Source organism: Prinia subflava, assembly GCF_021018805.1.
Source record: "Prinia subflava isolate CZ2003 ecotype Zambia chromosome W unlocalized genomic scaffold, Cam_Psub_1.2 scaffold_32_NEW, whole genome shotgun sequence".
Classification (NCBI taxonomy): Eukaryota; Metazoa; Chordata; class Aves; order Passeriformes; family Cisticolidae; genus Prinia; species Prinia subflava.
In genome coordinates, this window is record NW_026960609.1 from 2,256,598 (window position 1) to 2,283,804 (window position 27,207).

At 39.7% G+C, this 27,207-nt stretch overlaps 1 protein-coding gene across 10 annotated transcripts in view; it reads right to left on the reverse strand.

Annotated features, from left to right (window-relative positions):
* The window catches only part of LOC134565059 (rap1 GTPase-GDP dissociation stimulator 1-like), a 178,168-nt gene that overhangs the window by 45,244 nt on the left and 105,717 nt on the right, over nt 1–27,207 (reverse strand). For 5 of the 10 annotated variants that reach the window (XM_063424426.1, XM_063424431.1, XM_063424432.1 and 2 more), the window contains 2 exons: nt 14,694–14,819; nt 1,209–1,355 (listed from right to left, as the gene is read on the reverse strand). In XM_063424426.1, coding sequence (XP_063280496.1) covers nt 1,209–1,355; nt 14,694–14,819 — 273 coding nt within the window. The remainder of the gene's footprint in view (nt 1–1,208; nt 1,356–14,693; nt 14,820–27,207) is intronic. The other 5 variants (XM_063424433.1, XM_063424434.1, XM_063424429.1 and 2 more) reach the window with 1 other exon arrangement.

Sequence of the window (27,207 nt, forward strand, 5' to 3'; positions counted from 1 at the left end):
CCTTCTCCCGGAGTTTGGGGGGAAGGGGGGATGAGCACACACAGAAGGCACTTCTACAGTTTTCTACCCCTCCATCCTGGACGGGGCAGCTCAGTTCCAGTCCTGTCTACTCTCTTCTCCCCCCCGGGGCTCTGGCTTACCTGAGCCTGACCACGTGTTTTCCCCTCCCCCACCCAGCTTCGTGGCTGGGCAGGGGAGGGAGGCCTGAGACGTCTCTCTGCTGAAACCGGGATCCAAAAAGAGGCTGAACCCCCTAGACTCCTGCTTTTAACTCTTTGTGTCCTCAGAGGCGTGTCCAAACCTCTGAGTGACTAATCCAGGTGCCAGCAGAAAAGCTGATTACTGATTAGCTTGCCCACATCCCCCTGGAAAAATTGACCTCCCCCTGCAACCACGACACAGGAGAACAGCCTCTCTGTAGCCTTCCTAATGTATTCCAATTTTCTTCACATTTTGAAAACTTGAAAGTGTGTGAATGCTGTAAATATATTTTGGCACATTAAAACACTTGTGTGCAGTAGCAAGCTAGGTACTAGTTTGTACAACTAATGTAGAATGCTACTGAGTTACTCTCAGTGGTCAAGGGCTCCTCATTTAATATACTCTCATTTTTTTGTCCCAGTCCCTAAATATCTCCAATTAATGGGATAATGAACTAAAACTTTTAATTTGTAGACACAGAACAGTATTGAACATACCTATAAATGATTCCCCATTTATCTTAGAACAATGTAACATATGGTTTTATATACATTTCACAAGGAGAAAAATTATTAACTGTTTGGCATACATACCCTTAAATAATTAACAACATTGCACGTCTGCAACAAATTAGTCTTATAATGTTATTTGATACTAATGAGAAAGAGAGGACTTAATGTAGCCTTCTAATTAACTTCTGTAAATCTGTATGATACATCTTTATGATTTGCTTTTAGACAAAAAAGTAAATTCTAGATGCTGATCTTAAAACTTTACACAATTTGTGTTATATGGAATTGTGTCAGGAATATATCTAGTATTTTTGGGAACATAATTTTACTGAAACAGAAAACTGTATATGTGAATTGAGGTCCCTGATCTCTTCAGAATAACTTAGTGTTAAGCATCCACAATGTAAACCTACAGATGATTATTTTAACTTTTTATCTTTTTTTACTGGGGTTGTTGTCCTGGTAGACATAAAGCAAATTTTCAGTGTTGTTTACCATTCTCATTGCTATAGTTCATCAGCATGCCACAAAAGATAGTCAAGAGCTTCACACTGGCTGGATCTGTTTTACTGCACAATGACCTTAAATGGTCTACTACAATATGTGCACCACCTGCATGGTCAACTGCATTCCTGCCCTCATCTGTAAAACAAAGAGTTACATTTAAAAAAAAAATGAAACGAAATCCCATCATCAAATCCCGAACAGTAACATACAAAATGAAGCTGTTAAACAGAGTGAAGTCATTTCTCCAGTGTTGTCAAATTCATCTAGAGAGATGCTTGAGTGCCAACTTTTATTGCAACAGAGATAGGAAAGTGAAAACACCTACAACAAAAAGGATTAACCACCTGGCACTAATACCTTTGTAAAGAAGTTCACTGTTTGAGGCAGAGCTGCTGGAGCTGATAAATAGTATTCTGAAGATGCACTGAGTTTTGCCAGAGGGAGGTTCTGAGCACTTGACTCAGCTTAGTCCATATACAGGTAAATTACTCTTGCTGTTACGCAGATCAAAAAGTTGAAATACAGAAAATAAATTGCTTGGATTACTTAAAAACAAAAAGGGGAATAAAATGGACAAAGCAGAGGTGCTAGTTTCCAGTGGCAACTGTTCGTGCACTCACTCTGCCACACAGCATGTTCTCTGCACTTCTAGAGCTGAAATTTGAAACCACTACCAGATACTTTTTGTATGGCTAAAAGAAAAATTTACTCTGCATCTATAAAAGACTACAATGTTCTGAAGGGTTATAAATAACACATCATAATCTTTGTATGAAACTCTTCCTATATAACAAATCAGATATGATGCAACCGTGTAGGAATAAAGGAAAAATAGGCCTTCTATTACAGTAATCATCAATACTGCTTCCTTCCCCAGCAGTAAGCAATAAGCAATAGACAACAGTCAATAAACTAAATTCCAGGGCTTCCAAAAGGAGAGATTTCCATGTGAGCTACCATTGGAATCAGCTGGAAAATCTAGATGAAAACAAAACCTTGGGGGGAAAGGAGGAGGGAATCAGTAAAGTTTTGCAATATAAGAAAAAAAACCCAACCCTCTCCTCAATTTTTTCATGGCCCCAAAGCAAATCTCCTCTGTTGATTGTTATTCACCACTCTACCATCCCTTCTCTCTCTCCCCATCATATGTGCAGGTCAAGCTACCAAGTTTTCGTCATTCTGCAATGTATTTAGCATGAAACCCAAGGCTGTACACATTTACAATATGATCTTCCACTGTAAAGTGTTCCAGACCTCTGCAAAAAGAAGCTTCTAAGTCTTCCAATTCTTGTTAATACTATTCATGAACTATATATACCCCTTATACTATATATAAAAAACAGGATTCCAAGTATTGCTTATAGGAACTTTAGAAAATTTGCCAAAATGATCTGAAGGAAGGGTAATTCTTGGCAGGTCTTAACTTAAAATCATCACCAAAGTAGTAAGAGTTTTGCAGAATAAATTCACTGCCATGACTGTTTCCACCTTTGACAGGATCTGGATATCAGAAAACTGTGTTTTGCTGCAGACACATCTATTTCATTTTGAAAAAGGAGAAATTGTAATCTATTAAACAGTTAAGTTCAAGGTAGGACTCTGTGTCAAGAAACAACTATTAAAAAAAGGACAAACAGAAAAAAAAATTTCTTAGATCCTTGATGTTGTAACAAACGTAGCTCTAATGCCGAAACAAAAGGAAGTCCTACATCAAAATATAGTGAAACAATATACTCACATGTTTAGACTCAGTGCTTACATCTACCAAATCAACAGAGAATAAAAGGTAATTTGGGTTTGAATATTCAAGCATTCTGCTTTATATATCCTCTTCTGGTATTTTTTACTAGAAAATTTATGCAAATACATGATTTTCTATTTAACTCATCTGTTCTGAGTCAAAATGGGTGCGCAAAATGAAACTGAATCACTGATTCTGGATCAGATGGACTGACTGTGGTCCTCAAATTGCTATCATGCAACTTAAATCAACAAACAAAGATGATAAATTCAGAGAAGAATCACATGTCAAGCTCAACCCTGTGTCTTGATGTTGATGAACTACATGTAAAATATGTAAGCAAAGTATAATAGAAAAGTAGAGTTGGGGGAGTGTTTGGAAGCAAGTGTTAAAACACACAAAAAAATAGTTACAAGCTAAGTTCCTTACCTGGACAGAATTTGGCAGAACTCTACTGAAAATTACTGTGCGATAATATTTTACAAAAAATCTAAATCATATATCCTTTAAATTCAAATATCTCTGGTTTGTTAAAAACTGCTGTACAGTCTCTCACTGAATACGTGACAAAACTCTTACACAATGTTTTTGTTAGGGAAACAGATAACCAGCTTCTTCTGTACAGACAGCGAAAGTAAAGCACGACAATTGAGAAACAAATCTCACTCCAAGAAAAGTCTGTCTTTATGGTATACTCAAAAAGTTAGGCACAAATGAACTTCAGAAGGTGGCAGGCTGTAAGAGCCAACCTTTGACAGGACTACATATGCTGGTAGACTTGTAAAGGAGATGCCATAACTGAGTTTGTTGCTCTCCCTCTTTCCTGTGCTGGAGTTCACCCTGCATGGCTGCTTCTCTGCCCCAGGCAGCTGAGTGAAGAACAGACCTGGGTGAGTGCTATAATTAGGATCTCCTGGTGCTGCCTTCTTTACCCAAGAGGATTAACTCACCTCATTAGTGCAGGACTCAAAGAATCCTGTGCCAGATGTAGGAGGAAAACCCTGAAGGTCCTGCCTACCCACTGCCAGCAATGCTGTGACACTGCTGCATCCCCAAGCAGAAAGCATAGTCCTGACTCAGAATGCTTCATGTGCATTTCACCAGCTCAGTTCTCACTACTCCTCTGTCGCTAAGGAACAGATTTTGCACACAAGAATCATCAAACTCCAAATCATTTACAGTCAAAACAAGCCCATGGCATGTTACTGCATCTTGTTCTCAATCCAACTATTACCTTGCAGTTCAGCAGCTCTACCAACTCCCACACTTAACATGCTTCCAAGCCTCCCAGAAGCTGTGTTGAATTTTTTTCCTGCAACCTTTTTAAATAAACATTTGCTATTCCTAAGAGAACAATGACTGAACAGTTTAATGAAAGCATTCACATTTCTGCTTAAAAATGTTTCACTGCAGCTCACAAAGGGCAATGCTGTTGTAGAGCATGTAATACTGTCTAAAGATGCCAGAATGAGAACCTAAGAAACCAGACAGATTTTTTTCCCTGTAAAATGTACAGTAGGATTTATTACAGAATGAGTGGTTACTTCACAATGTTCTTTAGTCCTATTGGTGATTGATGAGAGATGGGAAGACTGATTCGGTGATCGGAATTTGATTTTACTCAGGTTTCCCAAAAGCTTATATACTATTTCAAACAGGTTAATAATTTCTACTACAATAATCAGGTTAAAAATCACACAAATCTCATGCATTTTACAACAATTCTTTGCTTGCAGAAGTTGATTGAATCTTCTCTCCTCCCGTAAGCAGGTGTAATCCCATCTCCTGTAATTTTCACAGTTCTGTTTGTTCCTGCCATGGCATCTTGGTTATCAAACTAGCTATGCTAATCAAGTCTGACTCTCTGTCTTGTGAATTCCCATAAGCCCAATTCAACACAATTGTCTCTAAGAATTAGTACAGTCCCTTTTTCTACCCTAAACTGCTCAAAGGAGTTTTATGCAAAGAAAGGGTTTTAAGTGAATTATCAAATTACTGTGACTGTTCACATTCCCTCTCAACCAGTCCTGTCAAATCTTCCTGTTGCTCAACCATGCCCAAAGTCAACAACCAAACTTTTTTTAATGTGCAGGATCTTTACAATGTAGCACTTAAAATAGTTTCAATTCACTTTTCCCAAGACTTTTGCATCTCTTTCCCTTGAGTTTTTTTCCCTAATTCACCAGGCCCTAAAACAAATCATTAAGTTGCAAAATGTTAACAAGAAAAAAAATCTAAGTCAGGACTAAAGGGCTGTGCCATAACAGAAAGAGATACTGGAAAATATTTAGGCTTAAAAAACACACCCATTTCTCAGATTATCAGCTAGAAAACAATTTGATGGCATTTCTTAAAAATAAGCTTTTGGGCTTTAGGTATCAGATTTATACTTTGAAATGTTCTAGTTTTGTCTTGCAACTGGATACCTGAATTATCCTTTCCCCAATTCATGTTCTGCAAAAGTTTACTGGTGTAAGTAGTCGCATTGGTATAAATGGTGCAAGTCAGGGAGGGAAAGGATCATCTGCATGATCAAGGTCCCTGATTTGCATAAACCAAATTGCCAAGACAGCAAATTTGGGTGATATGGGAAAAATATAGTATTTATATTAAAATTCTTTTTACTTGTGTAATGATCAAATCATTTAAGTGACATACTGCCATTTTACTTTAATTACTTCATCATTATTGCATTTGGCTACAGTCCTGCATTTTTTTTACCAAGATATTGCTAAGATTAGACAGTGCTTTACAGATTACTCTTTCTTGTTTTTCCTAATTAAGAAAAGATGAACTAATTTACATTAGCCCAAGTTGAAGGGGCAGGGGGGACTGTTCTTTCTATGTGTTCTATTTCTATTTTCCCATTTTTTTTATAATTAAAAAATTTGCAAGACTTTTGGGGTGAGGCACTCATTTGCTCCTGCTGCTTATTCTTTCACCTGAAACCATAATGGTCTGTGATAGCAAACTGGCTGCTGCAAGGAAATTATGATGTGACAGATTATTATGAACATGTCTAAGGAAAAAACCTGCAGGAGTAGAACTCCAAAGGAAAAAAATATCCTGGTCACATGTGGAAAAAAAAAGAAAGAAAATATTCAAAAAGCAATGGCAAACCCTGAGCTAGCGTAAATGACATCTATGTAGACACTAGGAAAATACTGCCACTTATATAAACTAGGACTTTACCTTTTTCTGTCTGAACATTGTAAGAGTAAAACTTTCCATGCAATGCTGTCATTCAGTTTCAACACTTGAGTCTACTTTTTATCCTCAGTCTGGTTTGTGTATGCTTTTTAGTCACTGCCCCAGTCAGGTCTCTCTGACTGCATGACTACAGACCTACAGACCTACATAACCCTGGTTACACAACACATAGTAGCATTTCATTAATTTTATTTTTCAAGGAAAGTAAGCCTCATGTGATTATATTGCACTACTCTTGATTGATGCTTTTTCCATGTCTTCTGTATCTTGTCTGAAAGGGATATTACATAACAATACTGTATTTTGAGATTCATCTTTTAATAATTTGAAAGATAATTTTTGGGATTGCTGTCTTGTATTGAAACTTCCATTTCCTTTATTAATTCTTTTAGGAATTATAAGGCTGATTACCAGAAGTACAGGGTTTTTTTTATTTGCTTACTGGTTAGAATCAATCAATATAATCTTAAAAGTTTTACTTTATAAAGAAAAAAATAATCTTGAATTAGCTATGCTTGCTTCAGAGATAAACAGAATTGTCCTGTAGTCTGATCATCTTAAAATGCTGGCAGCTATCCTTAGCCCTAATGGTAAGCATTGAGGTGTTTCATAAGTTATTCCTTTAAAATAATTGCTAAAATAATAAATATGTAAACAGTAAACTAGGAGAACACTATCTTTTATTACAGCCCTTTCAAGGACTGAAAATAGGTAGAGTTGATCTTTTTGGATAAAACTGTTGCCAGCAATTTTTTTGGCTAATGATAACTGATGCAGCAGTGTATTGGCCCTCTTATGCAACTAGCTTATTCTAACAAACAAATACAATTTTTGAATGTATCCAAATAGAGATCTAGGGATATTTTTGGTAGCTTCTTCATAATATGTTCAATGTGTGGACCACAGGATATCAATGCCAACAAGCCCTAATCTCTTTCATGATTTCTTTTGTCTACAGAGTAAGGAGCTTGGCAGAACATTTGAAGGGAAAGGTAAGTGTGCAGGTATTGCCATCTCCCTAACCCTACGCTGAAGTAGCAGTCAAATGTAAGCCTCATTCAAGGCCACAATTTAATTTCAATAACATTTGCTTATTAGTCTGTCCTAGTTTAGGACAAAATTCCACAACTCCCTCCCCCACCACCGGGTTCGGGAGGAATTTCCTCAGAGGAGAAGGTGGAGAAAACTTGTTTATTGAGAAACAATGAAAAAAAAACCACTCCCTAACACAAGGAAAACAGTCCGAGATGACAAGAAATGTTTTCACCAGTCCAAGAGAGGGTGAGCAGTCTCTGCTGGGGAGGGTGCCAAAGCTTCTTTCACGTGCAGACTCCGGGGGGTTTTCCCTTGATGTTCCCGAAATCAGGGCCCGAAGCAGGTCCGATGTCTTCAAGGAAGGGAGGAAGGAAAGAAGGGGAAACACAAAAGCAGAAAAAGATGGCAAAAAAGCAAGCAAAAAGCAGAAAGCAAAGAGCAAAGCCAGCAAAAGCAGCCTAAAGCTAGCAGCAAGCCAGAAGCAAGCAGCCGGGGGAGGGGCTCAGCCACAGACAAAACAAACTGGGCACACGGGAACAGGGAAAAAAAAAAAAAAAAAAAAAACAAAAACAAAAAAAAGAAAACCAACCACGATTTGGGATACAAAGCATGAAAATGTCCTGTCACCCCAGGACATAGTCATATTCCTATGTCATATTAATACAAGAAAAATTATGTGTTTCTGATTTCAGACAAAAGAACAGTGATGAATTTACTGCTCAAGACTTCAATACTTCACTTCCAGTCAAATGCTACAAGTGGATCTGAGATTCTAATATAGCAACAGAAACATTTTTATCAGCAACAAGACATACAACACTACTAGACTCAGTATTGGCAAGTAATTTGTTCTGGATTCCAAGGATACTTCAGTGTGTAATTAAAATGTAGTAATTACTGCTACTGAATTCTGTTTGAAATTAAAGAAGCCAACTTAGAGAAGAGAATGTTCTACTCAGATATACTAAAGTCAGGTAAAGGTCCTCAAAGCTGAATGTAGCTTTGCCTTCCTTTACATATGCAATATGCTTACAGCAGACTCTTCAGTTGATTTTATAACTCTATGAAACTCCTTAGTAATTCCATTGCAGTCAAACAAATTACTCTAAGTTTATGAGAGTGTAAGTCAGAGCCGAAGCCAGCTTAGTATTTCATACAGCATGAAATAAATCATGGAACCCAATTACACAGTAAAATAGCAGGCAGTTTTTCTACACCGGTAAATAGGCATTTATACCCTCTCATGCTATTAACAGAATAGACCTTCACAACACAATTAATTTAGAATTCCTACTCCCAAGCCTCAGTGTAATGTTGTCTCTCAGCTTCAAACTCTCCAAGAGAAAGGGTGGGAAGTGAGCGCGGCATGGTCAGAGCCTGGTGCAGAACAGGGGTGTGCTGATGGCTGCTGCTGAAAGGAGCTCAAATGAGCTATGGGTCTCCACCAAAGCAGCCAGAGGAGTAATCCCAGAAAGTGTAAAACCCATGGGGATTTGGAGTAGGTTGGGAAAAGTCCAAGAAGGAAAAAGTAAAACAAAATCAAAAGAATCCACCATAAAGCATATTTGTGGATTCTACCAGGGTACTTTTCTTTCCCTGCTAGAAAGACAATTATTCCACAAATTGAAAAAGTAATAAGTGGACATGGGATCTACAAACAGCTGAGGCAAGTCCTGGGTTTGAGGTTAGTGCTATTTGTCCTAAATCATGAAGCCTAGGAGGAGCCTAGCCTGAGAACTCAGGGGTTTTGCATCACCTCTCAAATATCTTTTTTTCTTATGATCTAGAAAGATTTCCTCACCATTCTGATTCCATTTAGGCCAGCTGTGAAATAAAAAGTTAGAATAATATTGTTTAACAGCTTCCTAAGAACATTCATGATTAATTGCTAGTAAGAACTCACTATTACTGAGGAAGTATATGTTGGCATACATACACTCTAGTTTCTAGCTGATGCAATACTTGTGTGCAGAGCCTTGGAGAAAAACCTGCACTACCAAAGTAAGAATGCTATAGTTTTCTAAGACTGCGGCATGCCTCAGAAAGGACAGATCTAAAGGTAAAGCACTATTACTGTACAGTCAAAACCTTGAATTTGAATTCTCTGCAAGCAAAACACTCAGTTTTCAAGCAACAATTTATGGACTCTGGTCTCGATTTCATGGTATTTCTTTGGAAATAGCTTAGTAAGTGGCATTTGCATTGGGTAGGATCTAGTACAATGATAAGTGAAAAATCGTGGTAAGATGCTGCCTAGGATTCTGATGGTTTTCCATATGGTAATGAAAAAGGTTATGCCATTTTTTGAAGAAAACTGATTTTGACTTCTTTCCAGTATGTTTTAAAGTGTCTGATTTTCTCCTGTAGATCTGAAATTAATCATATCTCCTAAAAGAACATAACTGTACAATTGAGCTGTTTCCTATTTTTGTACTTAGCCTTTCTTAGCAGATCCCTGCAAGAGATCTGTACATTCTAAGATAGGCAGCTGAGTTTACGGAATTATAGCACGTATAAGATCTTTTTAACAAAACGTGATAAAATGTTCATGTTCTGGAGTTGAGGCTGAGATGAAGAGAGATCTGGTTTTATGTGAAAGGCCACATAGCTGAAATTCGGCTAGGAGTCTTGCCATCAATACAAGTAAGACTGCATAGATAACAAAGACATGTACAGCTTAGGAAATGAAAAAAAGGACCCAATAAATCTCCTGCTGCGAAAGGTAGATAAGCAGCTGTCAGAGGAGAGCCTTTATAGAATAAGTTGGCATTTTTAGCTTCTTTCCAACTCTGTAAGATGCTTATATACCAAGTATGGTTGCTAAGAGCATGTACCCAAGCTGGCATTTCATGAAGAAACAAGGCTGTGGTACAAAAAGAAGTAACTTCTGGATTACACAAGGAGGTCTCTAAGCACTACCATTAATATGTATATTATGGAAGGGCAGAATGGGAAATTTTTCACTTCCACTACAAGATATATGGAGAGCTTACTTCCCTTTGCTAGCTTTCAGAATATGTGAATGCTCTAAATAGTGAGAAGGAATTATTTTCCAATGGGTAAGAGCCTAATCTAATCTCAACTGAAGTCAATCAGAATGCCTCCCTCTAGTTTGTATGGCTTCTGAATCAGGCTCTAAATATCCCAGCCTTTCACTTCCTCTTAGAATTATCACTTTTATAGCATAAGTATGGCAGCCTCTATCATGTGCACAATGCTATATAAAAACACAGGAAAGTAGTTAGTCGATCAGTTCAGAACTTAAGTATTTAACAAGTTACCTGTGGAAAGATCACTGAGATTAAGATAGCATGTGCATCACAAACTTCATGATAAAAAATATTGTGAGGCTATTATTTGCTAAGAAAATTATACTAATTTAATATAGCATAATCGTCTATTAAAATTCTTGATAAAATTTATTTGATTGGCCTGATCCTTCATCTAGACAAACTGCACTGGTGTCAGAGTAGGAGATAAACCTGGCTACAGACAGGTTTTGTCTTTCTCCCACATTGTCTTGTTGGTCTTGCAAGAAAGTAGGCCTAAGTTGAAAACTGTAGTCTCAGTTTCCCTGTCTGCCATGCACCTGATCAGTCACATGAGACCAGTCACCAGACTCTTCCCAGTCTACTGTGAAAAAAGCCATCAGAGAGAGCTGAGGGGTGTACTAATCACCAGGGTGTTCATTACATGATCATGAGGTGCAATTTGGATAACGCTTTTCTTTAACCTAATACCCCAATGTCCAGAGCTGATGATAGCAAATAATTCTTAGACTTTATCTACAGCAGAATTAGCCATTCTGCACTGACATGGCTTTTTGAAGCAAGAACCATATTAAATATAACCTTTTCCAAAAAATGGAGATGACATCTTTACGTTGCATGTGGAGCTAAGTAAGGTGCTGGGAGAACTTAGAAGAGTTTGGGAGGTATCCCTTATTTGTAACATCTGTACCTCTGTAATATCCCTTAAAGAACAAACTTACTAAAGAAACAACACCAGGAAGAATGATAGGAGGGGATGGACAGACAGACAGTAGAAAGGTACCTATAGTTTGACTCATGGATAAAGAGTGGTGAAACAGCTAGGATAGCTGTTATGCTCTGACTGGACAAATCCTAAGAATTTAGCTTTGATTATAAGCAAAACCACATAACTGGTGGTTAAAAGGAAAGAATGGGCTAGGAGCTTTGCACCTAATAATATAGTTCTGATAAAATTATGCCCATGAGTGATCTGTGATCTGTTGTCTGGGGATTTGGAAGTACAAGCAGCTGTACTTGGTACAGGCTGAAGATACAGTGGGGGAGAAAGCAGGAGAGAGAAGAGGAGAGATCATGTCTCCATTTCCTCAGTTTGCACTTTCTGCTTTGATGAAAATTTGGGGGGTGAGGTGTATGTGGCATTTACAAGATAAGGTGTGTAGAACAATTACAGTCTGTACAGGAACATGCAGTAACGTATCTGTTCTTAAACTGTAGGGCTGCACTGAACAATCTGCATACAGTTGCTTCTGACAGTCTGCAATTCATTACTTCTGACTTAAAATCTTTTTATCTGCCTCAATTGTTTCTTTCATCTCTACATACAAGAGGAAGGCTGGGAGACCAGAAACCTCATCAGTACTAAGCTTCCTTCTACCTTACTTTGCAATATATTTGCCTATATTCTTGATGTTCAGAAATTCACATACCATAGATTTCTTCAAAACAAATATTTTTAAAAGGATGCTCTCAAGGCTGCTTGGTATAAGTTTGAACTATTTTTCCCCTTTAACTGTTTATGTAATGCATTTAATTCTCTATTTTCTTCCATGTTCACATGGGTAATTAAGTAGCATTTTTGAGGGCTAACACAGATGAGCACCCAGACAATAATACATCTACCTCAAACATAATAGACAAGAATATCTATCAGTAAATCAACAGGTTTTCATTTCATGTTTTCTGTGAGGAAATGAATCTGTTCAGTGAGGTCTCTGGCCAGATGCAATTCCTCTTTAACTCGTGGAAGGTACTAAATCTCTTTCAGCATTGGGACTTAGTCATGAATTACCTTTCCATAGTAGCTATGTTCCAGGAGTAGCAACTCTGGAACTTATGGGGAAATGGTCTTGCCTTCATGCAGCAACTCTGGGATCTGTGAACACTGAGGAACCACTGCCATTTTCCTTTGAAAAAACAATTCAGGCAATCCTTCTCCTCTTCAAGGCCAGTTTTAAGGGGCTTTCCCTGCAGAAGCAGCTGTTTGTGCCACAAATTTCATCCTGCACCACACCAACTTCTCTCAGAAATTGAGACCTGATTAACTCATATTGGCACAAGCTGTCACTAAACAAAGTGATGCAGCTTGCTGGGATGAAGTACAGGACAACTGGGCATTCAATATAAAGAAATATTGCTGTGAGCCATCCAATATGGGCTTTATTGCATAGGCTCTGCCTAACACTGATTTAGGACTTAGAGACATTCCTCATTGCTTCATGTTACAGTTACATGGCCAGTAGAAGTGCAAAAGAAGCTCATGTATTTGGAAAAATATAGTTACTGATGTATTTCAAGTTCTCATACAAATCACAATAACCAGAAGGGTAACAGATGCTTTTGTCTCAATTGGAAAAAAAAATACTATTGATATGTAACATTTTTAATTAGAACTACTGACTTCCACATCTTGCCTTTGCTTTACTTTGTATCTCCTTGTAAGGGAAAACCAACAGTAAAAACCTGAAATATATTACATTTTCTAGTAATAAGCATACTGAAAGTATTTTTCCTAAATAAGAATTTAGGATAGAGTACATAACTATTTAATAATTACACATTAAGTTAACAGAACATGTCAGGGTGGATGTGACATCTAGGCACTGTAAATAGTCTCTTCCACTCAATCAAATATGCTAACCTTGATTTTTGTCACATTTTATTACACTTTACTCATTAATTTTATTCAAATACACAGGGAAGGTAGTGACTGTCCTCCCACAGGAGCATGACAACACATGGGACACAACACATCACAGCCTACTGTAGATTTTATCAGTGCCAGCTTTGCTCTACAGAAGGACAACACAAGGTGAGTAATACAGTTTTCTGTACAGGATAAATTCTGCACTGTAAAAGCCAGCAGTAGTCCACAAAACTTCACACTAGAAAACCATTTATTTGTATCCTTATTGTATTTTATGAAAAAAATGTGGGATGAACAATAATGAAATGAACAGTTACATAGGTTTTACTTATATGAAATAAACCAGTGCACCTGAGAGTGACCTTGATCTCATATATAATCCTGAAACAGAATATCATAAATAACTTGTTATAGGAAGCTTAATAGCTTCTATGAGAAGTTTCCATGGGGAAGCAGCTGTTCAGTTGATTGGTCACCCGAAAGAAAATCCTAAATGAAAGAATTATACATTAACATCCTCAAGCAGTAGTTGTCTGTAACTGGAAATGCCTGATTAACTTCCCTGAGGTCAAAGGCAAGGTAATTTAAAACAATATAAAATGTAAATTTTCAATCTCAGATAAGAAAAAGTATCAAGGAGAAAGGCTACAGTCAGTATTCATACAGCAGAACTTTGGGTAAATGCAACATAGTATGTAGAAAATTTCTTACCATATAAAATAAATCACTAACTCTCAGGATAACAAAATGATTTTACAATTTCATCTCACTTCCCATCTGCAGACATCTATAATCCCTTCATGTGCAACATGTTCTTGGTATCTCTGCTTCTGAACCATATTGTGCACTATCTTTTTTTCAAAAATTTGAAGTAAAGGATAATGAGGCTGCATTTTCAAACCACTGCAACTGCTGGTTTGGTTTTGCAGATGACACAGCCAGGCATGTAATCAGCACATTGCAGTTACAATTGCATTTCAAAATTAAATTTCTTCTCATTGTAAAAATTTATTGTGCCCATAAAAAGCTAAAAAACCTCACCAGCGTCCCCCCACCACCACCCTTGACTACCAAACAACTGATTGGCCACATAAGAATTTTGAGAATCAGCAACATAACTCAGTCATCATTTCAGCCACATATGCAGCTCTGTACAGATTTGAGACTGGTTAGAATATGAGTATTCCCTTCTGACTCTGTTCCATTCCAACATATTCTGTTTGAGGAAAAATTAACTGTTCAGTGCCTCTGCATATGTAGCATCTGCTCCTTGAAAACCTAGTTCATTATGTTTGAAAAAAAACCAGAAAAACCAAACCCAGGATTAGAAAACCTTTCTATTCTTATATCCAGTTGTATCACAATATTGAAAACGTGTTTTAATCTTTCTGTCACAAAAGCATTATGCAAGTGTGATATTCAGTTTTCTTATCCATTTAGAAGAACCGTGGGGTAAATAAAAACCAAGAAAAGAGGAAAATGACCCTGCAGCACACAATGTACAGAACACCAAAACACTCTCCTCCCTTCCACAAGAGCAAGTACAAAATACAGCAGATGTCAACACTCACGGCTATCGTAGCATATATTGCCCAGGGCACGTCCTGTGTGAAGCAATACTTCCTGGTCTTTGCAGTTTAACAGCTGCACCAAGGGAGGGATCAACCCAGCATCCACACAGGGGTTCCGCATGAATTCTGCAAATAAAGCAAAGCCTGTTAATGCCAGGCCAGCTATTCCCAGTTTCATCAATTCCAGTTACACTGTCCTGGCAACTGGGCCTTTTGTGTGCCCTAAACACGTGCACAGAAACTGTAAATTCCCATGCAAGTTTCTAGAGAATAAACCCAAGTCAGGATTTGGGCTTAATTCTTTCCATTAGTTGCTAATTTAGAAGGAATTAAGGGTATTTAATTGACTTCCATGGAAACTAATTTAACATAGTTCAGACTAAGCATATTTTTAGCATCACAAAGAAGTGCTGAAAAGAACAGTGAATTCACAAGAAATTCAACATGAACTAGAATTACTAAATAACACAAAAGTTGACCTAGAACTAGTATTCTAGAGCAGCATTTTTTACTCTCTATTGCCTTAATTAGAATTCCAGAAAAGCTTTTCATTTAAGAGAACTAAAAAAAAAATCAAAGCCCAGTAACAGACTTTTATTTGGAAGCTGAAGAAAAGAACAGAAAAAGAGAATGAGTAATACAAGTGCTTATGTGAGCCCAAAGGCTTGTAGCTTTCCACAATCTAACTGATGCCCATCATGGGAGGAAAAGTAGAGGACCCATCCACTGGGAAGCTCTCTGCCCTTCCTTCCTGCTATACCACAGAGAACCAAAGAATTATTTTACAACTGTGTAAGTCATAGAGAACTACCCTGGTGTCAGAGACATAAAGGGCTGTTCTTCAGGAGATACAGCTAGGCAGGCACTATGCTGCACATTTTAGAAAGGTGGTTTTATAGAAGGAACTAACTACCTGATAACACCAGTGTTATTTCACATTTTACTACAGAGCACCCTTTAGAGATGTAGTATTGTAGGGCAAATGGTCAATATGTTTTTTATTTGTTCTGAACTGCAAATTATCACAGAATCACAGAGTGGGTAAGATTGGAAGGGGCCACAATGGCTCATCTGGTCCAACCTTTCTGCTTAAGCAGGGTCATCCTAGAGCACAGGGAATAGGATTGCATCCAGATGGTTCTTGGATATCTGCAGTGAAAGAGACTCCACAACCCCTCTGGGCAATCTGTTGCAGTGCTTGGTCACCCGTACAATAAAGAAGTTCTTTCTCATACATTGGTAAGGTCTCCTCTCTGTCATCTCTTCTCAAGGCTGAACAGGCCCAGCCCCCTCAGCCTTTCCCTGTAACAGATGCTCCAATTCCCTCTCACCCTTGTGGCCTCTGCCAGACCCGCTCCAGGAGCTCCACGTCTCTCTTGTAAGGAGAAGCCCAGAACAGGACAAAGTAATCAGGATGCAGGCTAACCAGGGCTGAGTAGAGGGGCCAGTTATGTCTCTTCCTGATCCAAAACAATATTGGATTTTTCAGAGTCAAGTTTACCTTTCTGTTACTTCATCATTTATGAGACAGATAGAGAGAAAATTTTTCTGATTCTGGATCAACAGAACTCCTCATGCCAATAGCTCAAACATTTCATACAGTGCTTGAAGTACAAATACATCTTCTCAAATACTCCATTTGTTGCACCTGTTACAATGTTCTTTGATGTTTTGGTAGCTACAAAATCTAGTCTCTTTTGTATTTAATCCTGCAGCGTTATTTTAGCTAAAGAATTATCAGAGGTAAGTAAATTTCATGTGATGATATAACTCTGAATACACCAACACGCAGATTAAGACGAATCAGCAGTGTCTATACACTTGCACAGGTCCAAGAGAAGATAGTTGTGAGCACAATTAACCCACCTTCCCCTAAGGTACTGTAACATTTTAGAACTGTGGCTAGATGCTATAGTGTGATAGATGGTAATAGTATCCATTGTAATGCACATAACAAATATCAGATACATCTGGTCTTTAAAACTGGTCTTGCCATGTCCTTGTAACATTCAGTATATTTCTTTATCGCCCACTTTCAGCTTCATTGCAATGTTTATTTATTAGATGTATTTAGTTTCTTCCTCTGTCTTCTCTGTCCCCTCAGCCTCTTCCTCTCAATTGCCTGTAAAAACTCTTCCCTGTTCCTCAGCTATCCCTACATCACTTTCCTTTACACCTACTAACCATAGTCTCTACATCATAAAAGTCAGGTGGTTTCTTTTCTCCTAGTCTGTATCAGGAAATGAAACTTGTTCTCACCTAAAAGTCTGAGAGGTCAGTCTGTTCTGCTGTTTGTTTATGTTCCTCACATGGTGAAAAGGAATAGGAAACCCTTCCTCCACCCTCCCTCTATTTGGAGTGAGCAGAAGCTTTTTCAGCAACAAAATCATTGGTCAGTACGCTGAGCAAACTTGTATTTATTGTTATAAATGCTAGGACAATTTATTACTAAATTTTATAATTTCGTTTATTAAAAATTCAAATCACAAAATTTGGAATCAAATTTCAGAATTTTAAGCAATAAAAAAAACCTCCCCACAAACAGCGACACTTACTTGACAGAGTTTCTCCTGGGAAAAAAGAGAGCTAAGGGTGACTCATAGACATAGACTCTGGCAGTCTGTGTCTCTAGCTGGGTACACGAATTTGCTATGTTCGAGGCTTGGTTTTTATACTCTTTATTCTGCCTCTGGCAATATTTCTCTATATTTCTCTTTGTTTCTTGGTTGCTATTCAAACCTAAATTCGTCTCCGGTCGAATTGAAAAGAGCTCCCTTCTCAAGTCTATGTGTTAATGTTCAGTTTTTATGGATCTTTATAGTTGATGAATGTTCGAGATATGGGTGATATTGCTTGATGGTCTGTGAAGGTGGCTCTCGAGGTGTGAGTTGCTGATACCGGCTCATCTCAACAGGTCCCCTCCCAATACTTGAGAAGGCTGCAAATTTTTTTGTTCTTTTCTGAATGGAGAAACCTCCTAAAACAGACTTTTACTTGATATAAATTTATACAGCTTTATAATTTTCTAATTTACCATAAGAACATGAATTAATCATCTCACATTTTTCACATTTATCAAGGTCATGTAAGAACAAGAAGTAAAAGAAATGGTGCCATATATATCAAAATAGATCTGTGAAACAGGAACAAAGATGTGGTACTGAAACTACTTTTGCAGCTGATACTACACAGAAATAATAGAAGAATGAGAAAATAATTGAGAACAGTCTTTAAAAGGTTTCCACTAACTTGGGAGAGAAATGAAGCAGATCCTTTGAGGAAACCACAAAGAATCGCTTAAGAAGTTAGGAGGAGAACCACTGAGGACAGAATAACATAAACCAAAAGAAGGACAAGATTCTGAAAGTGAAATGTAATTGTGTTGTAGTACTACGAACTGTGAAGATGATGTTCTCTCATTCCTGCTCCTGGCAAAGAAGACAAGGCTAAAAACCTTGGAAGAGGGTTTAAAAGGTCCACAGTGAAGAGAGAAACTCCATGTAACAAGTCCATCTGAGCCTTCATGATGCTCATAGTTGAAAGGCAAATGGCTGTAGATGGAGATACATAAATTGTAACCGAATTTCTTAGAGATCGTGGGCATAATGTGCTGTGGAATGAGATTTGAGCTATCCCAAACTGGGCCTCAGATTTGGGCCTGCTAGGCCTCAGCTTTTAGCCTGTGTAGAAGTAGATAAGCTTGTGGCGCAGCTAGAAATTGGGTTAAGGTATGGGTATCAATAGAATAGGGCAATTACTGTAAAGACACGGTAGCTGGCTTAAACTGTGATTGTTTACGTATTTGTCCACGCTCACTGCTAATAGAAATGCACCTGTCACTGTAAACTGTTCTTACTGTATGTAACCGGACGTTTCATGAATAAAGAGGAGAACGTATGTTATAACCATATTGGTTGGATGTGGACCTGACATTGGTCTGAATTTAGGCTTCAGGCTCTGCTAGTGTCTGTGTGAAAGGCAAGTGAGCAACTTTCTCACGTTAGCCTGAGAAATCTAAAGGAGGAATTCAAACAAACCTTGGGAAGTGAGAAACCATCCGCAGGTGGTGTTTTTCCAACATGTTTACTGGAAAGAAATGTTTACAAAAGGGTGTAGACACTGAATAACCAATCATGTTCTTTGCACCAAACTACTCTATAAAAGTAGAATTTAGAAGAATAAAGTTTGCTCTCATTTTTACCATCATGGAGAGTCATGTTGTTATTTCTGTGCAGTCGGAAAACCATAGCAACAGTCGGACCTGCGTTGCTCTGTCTCCAACCCCAAGTTAGAGTCCCAGCCTTCATTTCTGTCACCTGGAACTGGGACGTGTTTTTGTTTTTTATTTTTTGCTTTAATGCAGATACGTTTCAATACGGATTTTACGTTTCAATACGGATTTTATTTTGATTTTTAAACTTTTCGTCTGAACACGGATTTCGCCTAAACGCGAAGTAAGCCCCTGCCGTTTTGGAGTTTGTTTTGTGTATCTGGATTCAGTCTGAACTGAATACATGGACATTCCTCAACTTACAGGGCTGAGGGTTGGAGAACACTTGCTGCCTCGTTTCACTTGAAGGACGACAGCGACTGGCTGTGGGGAAGGTAAGCAACAACCACGGATTGAAACGAAAGGCTCTAAAAAGATGGAAAAATATTATAGTGCTGCCCTGCAGCTTTTAGCTACAATTGCTTCCAAGAGGGGTGAAAAAATAAAGGACACTGATATAGACCAGTTAACCCTATGGGCTCGGAAAAAAGGAAAGTTAAATCAACCATCGCTTCTCTTTAGTGAAGCAGAATGGAAAGAGATAGGTGAATCATTACGGGACTCTGTTGTTTCGCAAGGGAAAGAAGCAAAGATTTGCTCAGAATTAGGCGTGATTTGGAAAAAAGTGATAAATACCTTGCAAACATTTGCTGCAGAACGCAGAGCCGCCCAAGCTGCAATTTTAGCCTTAGAGAGAACGACTCCTTGCCCCTCTGACTTAGGGGTCTCTCTCCCTGAAATAAAAGAACCAAAGAAAACATCCAGGGTAGCCAGATTCTTCGGAATAAGTTCCACGCATCCCGTCAAAGGGAACGCAGCTCCCCTTTGTTCGTCCCTCCGCAATGTGGTAGATGTAGCTGACCATGTGGTCTGAGGGCAGGAAATGCTTTTGTCGCTGCCCGAGGCAAGTGAGAGCAAAAAGAAAGTGTCTTGGCCACCAGACTCAAGGGGCGGAGTGAAAGATGAGGAGGCAGGTAGGGCTGAAGGCGGAGCGGGGTGGGCACAAGTGACGCAGCAAAGAGGCAGACCTCAGGGAGGTGCCGAGAGCGGGGTGGTGTTAGATTGCTCCTCACCGGAAAAGGAGCTGACGTCATCAGCACATGTGATCAAAACAAACATGGCTGCGCCCATGCCGGACCCTGAGAATGCAAATTTGGTTCAATCTGAGACCCCTGCGCCCCCGCAGCCTGCATCAGCAAGACCCGTCACCCATCCACAAGCATCCCACTGCCCCCTGCCAGAATCCGACTCTGACGGAGAGGCTTTTGAGCCTGACAACCGTCGCACACCCCGACCACCACAAAAGATGCAGAGATCAGATGAATTACAGCAAATAATAGCTAAGCTCACTGAGCTATCTAATCACGAGAGTCAATTAGAGCAATGGACAATCAAAGCATCTAAGATTTCTCCACAAAAAACGCATGACTTGCAAACCCTTTCATCTTTACACAGTAAGCAGGCACTGCCGCCTGCTGCCCAGCAGATGGCGCTGCCTGCCAACCAAACAGACCCAATCCAGAGTCGCTCGTCCACGGCGAAGAAAAGCGCCATTCTGGATGGGGATTATGCAGCTGCAAATTTAATAGCCTGCCCAGTGTTAATTGAGCAGAACACCGCGAAATGGCAACCGCACGAATGGAAAGTTTTACAGTCTGCTAAACAAACTGTAACTGAACATGGAATTAGATCGGAAGCCACGAAAAATATCATACAATATATTTTTACAGCTGATCTCCTGTGCCCGGCAGATAGAGCCAGCATTGCAACTCTCCTGCTCAGCCCCTCACAATTTCTTATTTTTGAAAGGGAATGGAGACGCCTTGCAACTGAAGAAGCCAACAAACACCAAACAGTAGGAGATCCATTCTATGGAATACAGCCTGACATGCTCACGGGGCATGGAGCCTATGCCACAACAAATGTACAATTAACTTTTCCAATTGAGATTCACCAGCTGTCTCAGGCATTAGCCCACAAAGCCTTGCTATTGGTGCCAGATAAGAAAAAGCCTCCCTCATATGCCAATATTAAGCAAGGAGCTACAGAATCATACGGCCAGTTCATCAATTGTTTATCGACAGCTTTGAAAGATGCCCCAGATCTGCCTGCAGATATGCAAGAGCATTTATTTCGCTCCCTTGCATTTGAAAATGCCAATGTGCGCACCAAAACCATACTAGCCTCCCTTCCCCAAAGTTGTGGAGTCGATGAAACGTTAGTAAGAGCAGCCAGAGCAGAACAAAATAATCAAACAGCAGCTTTCACTGCAGCTATGCAAGATGCAATGCAATAACAAGGACATATTATCGCAGCTGCATTGACAGGAAAAGGCATCAGCTATTCCAACAGCAACAAAAAACCACCGTGTAGCATCATTTGCTTCCGCTGTGGTGATACAGGCCATTTTAAGCGAACTTGTCAAAAGACTGTGTGGTGTCACAAATGTAATGCAGACACCCACACCACTGAAGCTTGCAAAAAACAGGGAAACTTCAAAGCCAGCGCACTAAGGCAGCGCGCCAAGACACAAATCGATGCCTTGACCCACAAGATTCCAAAAAGGGTTTCTTAAATAAAAACAGGCCTGCTACATGGGGGAGTCTCGGCGTAGATATAACAACAGCAGAAGAAGTTACCCTGCAAGACAAAGAAGTAACCCTGATTCCCACCGATGTTTATGGACCAATGTACAGCACAATTTCTCTAGTTGGAGGTTTATTATTAGGAAGATCCTCCACAGGTAAACAAGGTATAATCATAATTCCAGGAGTCATTGACACAGATTACACTGGACAAGTGAAAATAATGGCTTATGCTTTACAGCCACCTGTGACTATTCCGAAAGGGAGCAGAATTGCTCAAATTACCCCATTTGAAAACATTGTACGAAATTGTCAGCTACCGAAACAGCCAACTGAGCCAGAAAGAGGAAACAGAAACTTTGGATCAACTGGCCACAATGTTTTCCTTACAGTGAGCCTGAAAGAGAGCCCACGAATCACAGTGAAATTACAACGAGGCGATGAGATCATTGACCAATTGCCACTTCTCAACACAGGCGCGGACGTTTCGATAATGAATCAACTACATTGGCCAACTAATTGGCCTCTACAGTCTCCCTACACCCACGTAGTAGGAGTAGGCGGCATGAGCGTCCCTTCAATGAGTGCAGACCCTATTCGTATTATCTTTAATGATATTCAAGTCATTGTAGCTCATCCTTATGTTATGCCAATGCCCGAAAAAATTCCAGGACTTTTGGGCAGAGATGTGCTTTCCCAGATAGGGATAGTCCTAACCACTGATCAGCATTTTCCTTGATGGCCACTGCAGAGCAGCCACCCATTTTAAAAATCACCTGGATGACTGAAACTCCTGTATGGGTCGAGCAGTGGCCAATGACAGAAAAGAGGCTGCAAATTACCAAGCAGTTAGTACAAGAACGACTAGAAGCAGGTCATATTCGACCCTCAGAGAGTCCATGGAACACACCAATTTTTGTGATCCCCAAAAAATCAGGAAAATTGAGATTATTACATGATCTTCCCAAAGTCAACGAGCAAATGCAAGCAATGGGTGCCTTACAGCCAGGCTTGCCAGCACCAACTATGATCCCTCAAGGGTGGAACATTGTGATCATCGATTTGAAGGACTGCTTCTTCACCATCCCGCTCCATCCACAGGACACTCAACGCTTTGCTTTCACTGTGTCATCTATCAACAGAGCAGCCCCAGCACAACAATATGAATGGACTGTATTACCGCAGGAGGGGTCAGAACTCAGCAACAATGTCCCAATTGTTTGTTAGTTGGGCTTTGCAACCCATTCGTCAGTATTTTTCTAGTGCAATGATCTATCATTATGTTGATTACATTCTTATTGCCACCAAAACGCCATTGACAGAGGCAGAGTTAAACTGGTTGATAGTACAACTGAAACATCGTGGACTGACTGTAGCCCCAGAAAAAATACAGCGATCAGCTCCTTGGAAATACTTAGGTTGGGTGATCACAAGTGCATAAATTCGCCCACAGAAAATTACTTTACATACTAACATTTCCACCTTACATGATGCTCAGAAACTCTTTGGGGACTTGCAATGGGTTCGTACCATTGTAGGAGTCACCAATGATGATTTGAAACTGTTCCTACCGTGGCTTCATGGTAGTGATGCCAGCAGTCCTCGAACGTGTACCCCTGAACAACAAAAAGCTTTGAATCAAGTGCCAAAAAAGTTACAATGTGGTTGGAGTGCTCATCGGATAGAGCACCTTCCACTGTCACTTTTTCTTTCCAACGCTGATGCCTGTCCATTTGCCATCATTTTTCAATGGCAAAAGAAAAAGGGGGAACGCCTGTCTAAGTCAACAGCAAGTGTAATAGAATGGGTGTTTTTACCTATACAACCAAGGAGTCGTGTCATGACCAGAACAGACGCTCTTGCTGCACTCATAAAAAAGGGTAGGGACAGAATTATAGAGATAGATGGGAAGGAACCATCAGATATCAGTGTTCCTGTTAGAAGTGAGGATTTAGAGTGGAAGCTGAGACATTCTGTTGCATTGCAAGAAGCATTGATAGGTTTTACAGGTGTGGTTCACAATCAGCAGCCAAAAGGCCCAATGTGGACTCTAATTACATGTTATCAATGGCTGGAAAGACCTTTGTGCTCCTTGACACCAGTAAAAGGCAGAACAGTTTTTACAGATGCTGGCTGAAAAGTAAAAAGAGCTGTGTGTGTATGGCAACAGCAAGGAGAGTGGATGCAATATTTACTTCAGAGCGAAGCAGGAGACAGTCTGCAAACCCTTGAACTGAGAGCAGTGTGTTGGGCTTTACAAACTTGGAACAAAGAACCTCTCAATGTTGTTTCAGACTCTTTTTATGTGTTTGGAGTTGTGCAAAGAATTGAGGATGCACTCATCAAGACTACTCAAAATCAGCGCCTTGGAGAACTGTTTCTGCAGCTGAGAAGCATACTGAGACAGCGTCAGCATGCCTTTTGTGTTATGCACATTCGTAGTCACCAGTGCAACAGTGGTTTAGGAGAAGGCAACGCATGAGCAGATGCTACAGTCAGTTGCGTTGCCCATATCCCTCCTGAAAACAAATTTGTAAGGGCTCGCAATAGCCATGAGAATTTTAATCAAAATGCTAGGGCCTTGCATCGTCAATTTCAAATATTTATGAATGATGCACAAGGGATCGTGCGTGCCTGCCCTCAATGTAGTCATCATGGGCCTGGCCTTGGTCTAGGCATGAACCCAAGAGGAATGAAAGCTCTAGAATTGTGGCAGATGGATGTAACTCATGTTCCGGAATTCGGAAGATTGAAATATGGCCATGTCACTGTTGATACCTATTCTAAATTCATCTGGGCCACAGCGCAATCAGGAGAAAGAGCTTTACATGTTGAAAGACACCTGACTGTTTTGCAGTGATGGGAGTGCCTGCAGAAATTAAGACCGACAATGGTCCATCCTATGCCGGTCAGCGAGTTGCTAGATTTCTGCAGAAGTGGGGAGTCAAGCATACCACCGGGATTCCTCACTCTCCTACTGGTCAAGCCATTGTAGAAAGGGCTAATCTGATGCTGAAAGAATATTTAGCAAAGCAGAAACAAAATGATGAAACTGACATAACTAGCCGATTATCCAAAGTACTGTTTACTTTAAACTATTTGTGTTTAGCAGAAGGAAGAGAAGAGCCTGCGGTTGTTATCCACCACCATGCAGTGAAAGAAGGAAGACCACAAGCAATTCCAGAGCTTTATGTATATCAAAAAAAAATGCGAACGGGTGAATGGCAGGGACCAAGTCCTGTGCTGTTTAATGGTCATGACTATATGTGTGTTTCCACAGGAGAAGCAGGATCTGTTTGGGTGCTGAGCCGATTTACCCGTGCGTGTCTGCAGTCAGAGATACCAACTAGCAGTGATAACCATGGTGACAGCAGTGAATTACCTGAAGCACCTCAAGAAGACCCAGAGACTGTTGAAAATTAATCGTTATAGCAGAAATAAATAGTTATACTGTTACAGTTATATGTTTAGGGTTGTGATAAGTCGTTGTTAAGATTTAAGTTTAGGTAATAGGCAAGTGTTATTTGTTTGGTTTTCTATAACAGACAACTAAAACGATGAGCAGAATGTTAGGTATTGGAATGTTTATTTTAGTTAATGTTTTAATAGAAAGAGGATCAGGAATGCTTGAAATTGACCCAAGACAAAATATGTGGGTCACTTGGGCCAATCGGAGCAAACAAGATTCCTTTTGTTTGTCTTTAGCCACACCATCAAATCCTTTTCAGACTTGCTTGATTGGGGTCCCAGTGGACTCCATGACAGAGTTCAGAACCTGGTCTCAAATCAAAATTGATCCAAAGAGTGTTTTAGGAACACAAGCTGTTGCCATTGAGCAAAATCTTAAAGTTGCTAGTACAGAGCCTCAGGAACTTGATCTTCTAGGCTCTGTGCCGGGAAATTACTGTTTAATTTTTGGACATTTTATGATAAATTCGAGCTTGCTAATCATAGACAAACGACAACTAAAAGATGACAGCATTTGGTTATCTCCTCATTCCCCATTGTACTACAATTACACTGAATATTCCAACAAGTGGACTGTCTGTGACACCATTAACAAATGTTGCTAAGAAGTTGCCACCAGGGATCTTTCTCATTTGTGGAGATAAAGCCTGGTCTGCAATGCCCCAAAAAGGTATAGGAGGACCGTGTTATTTGGGTAAATTGACATTGTTTGCTCCTAGCATTCATCAGGTTTTAGGATTGTCTCAAAAGACGTGACGAGTCAAACGCAGTATGTCTCAACTAGGCCCCAACTGTAAAGATCAAGTTAACTTATGGCAACCTGCAGCTGTAATCTCAGCATCCGTTTTTGCCCCAGTAGTTGCTTCAGTGCAAGCTCTCATGCAATTAAAACATTTGGCCTGCTGGACAGGAAAACAGATTAATATAACATCCAGTTTACTAAGTGAGCTTGCCAAAGATGTTAATGATATTCGTCATGCGGTGCTCCAAAACAGAGCTGCTGTGGACTTCCTCCTTTTGGCACAAGGGCATGGATGTGAGGAATTTGAGGGCATGTGCTGCATGAATTTGTCAGATCATTCGCAATCGATTTACAAGCAGTTATCACAGTTGAAAGAGAACATGAAAAATCTTGTAGTTGTAGACACTCCGTTTGACAAATGGCTTGGATCATGGGGTTTTACTGGGTGGATCAAGGATTTAATTCGTTTTAGCATAATAGTACTTATTGTTATCATAGTTATCTTAATTATCGTGCCTTGTTTAATACGATGTATGCAAAAATTAGCCAGCCGTGCCTTAGCATCAGTTTGGATAGCTCAAAAAGAAAAAGAGGGAACTGTAACCGAGTTTCTTAGAGATCATGGGCATAATGTGCTGTGGAATGAGATTTGAGCTATCCCAAACTGGGCCTCAGATTTGGGCCTGCTAGGCCTCAGCTTTTAGCCTGTGTAGAAGTAGATAAGCTTGTGGCGCAGCTAGAAATTGGGTTAAGGTATGGGTATCAATAGAATAGGGCAATTACTGTAAAGACACGGTAGCTGGCTTAAACTGTGATTGTTTACGTATTTGTCCACGCTCACTGCTAATAGAAATGCACCTGTCACTGTAAACTGTTCTTACTGTATGTAACCGGACGTTTCATGAATAAAGAGGAGAACGTATGTTATAACCATATTGGTCGGACCTGCGTTGCTCTGTCTCCAACCCCAAGATAGAGTCCCAGCCTTCATTAAATGACTAAAGGGAGTTTTTTATGTTTGGGTGTTTAAAATAGGAGAAACAAATATGAGCTCAAGCTGGGAGGACGAAGAGTTATGTGAGCAGAAGAGGTGAAAGAGCAAGAGCATGAAGAGGTGAAAAGATGAAACATGACAAAGCCACCAAGGCAAGTAGAGAGATTTGAAGTGATCAGATGAGTGTGTGCATGTGATCAGATGAGGGGAATGTAAGAGGAAAACAAGAAGTGGGGAAGGAAAAGATGCTCTTGTATCAGTAACACCCAAAATAGCAGTCTCTGCTCCCAACTCTGGCAGTACTGCATGGCATGACCACTCAGGGAATGGGTTTAATCCAGCTATCCTTCTATCCACTGAATGTTGATTACACAAATTTCTCACATTGCCCTGAAGTTTGTTGAAAACAGGTACAATATAAGCTTTAAACTCTTGTATTTTTATGCAATAAAACA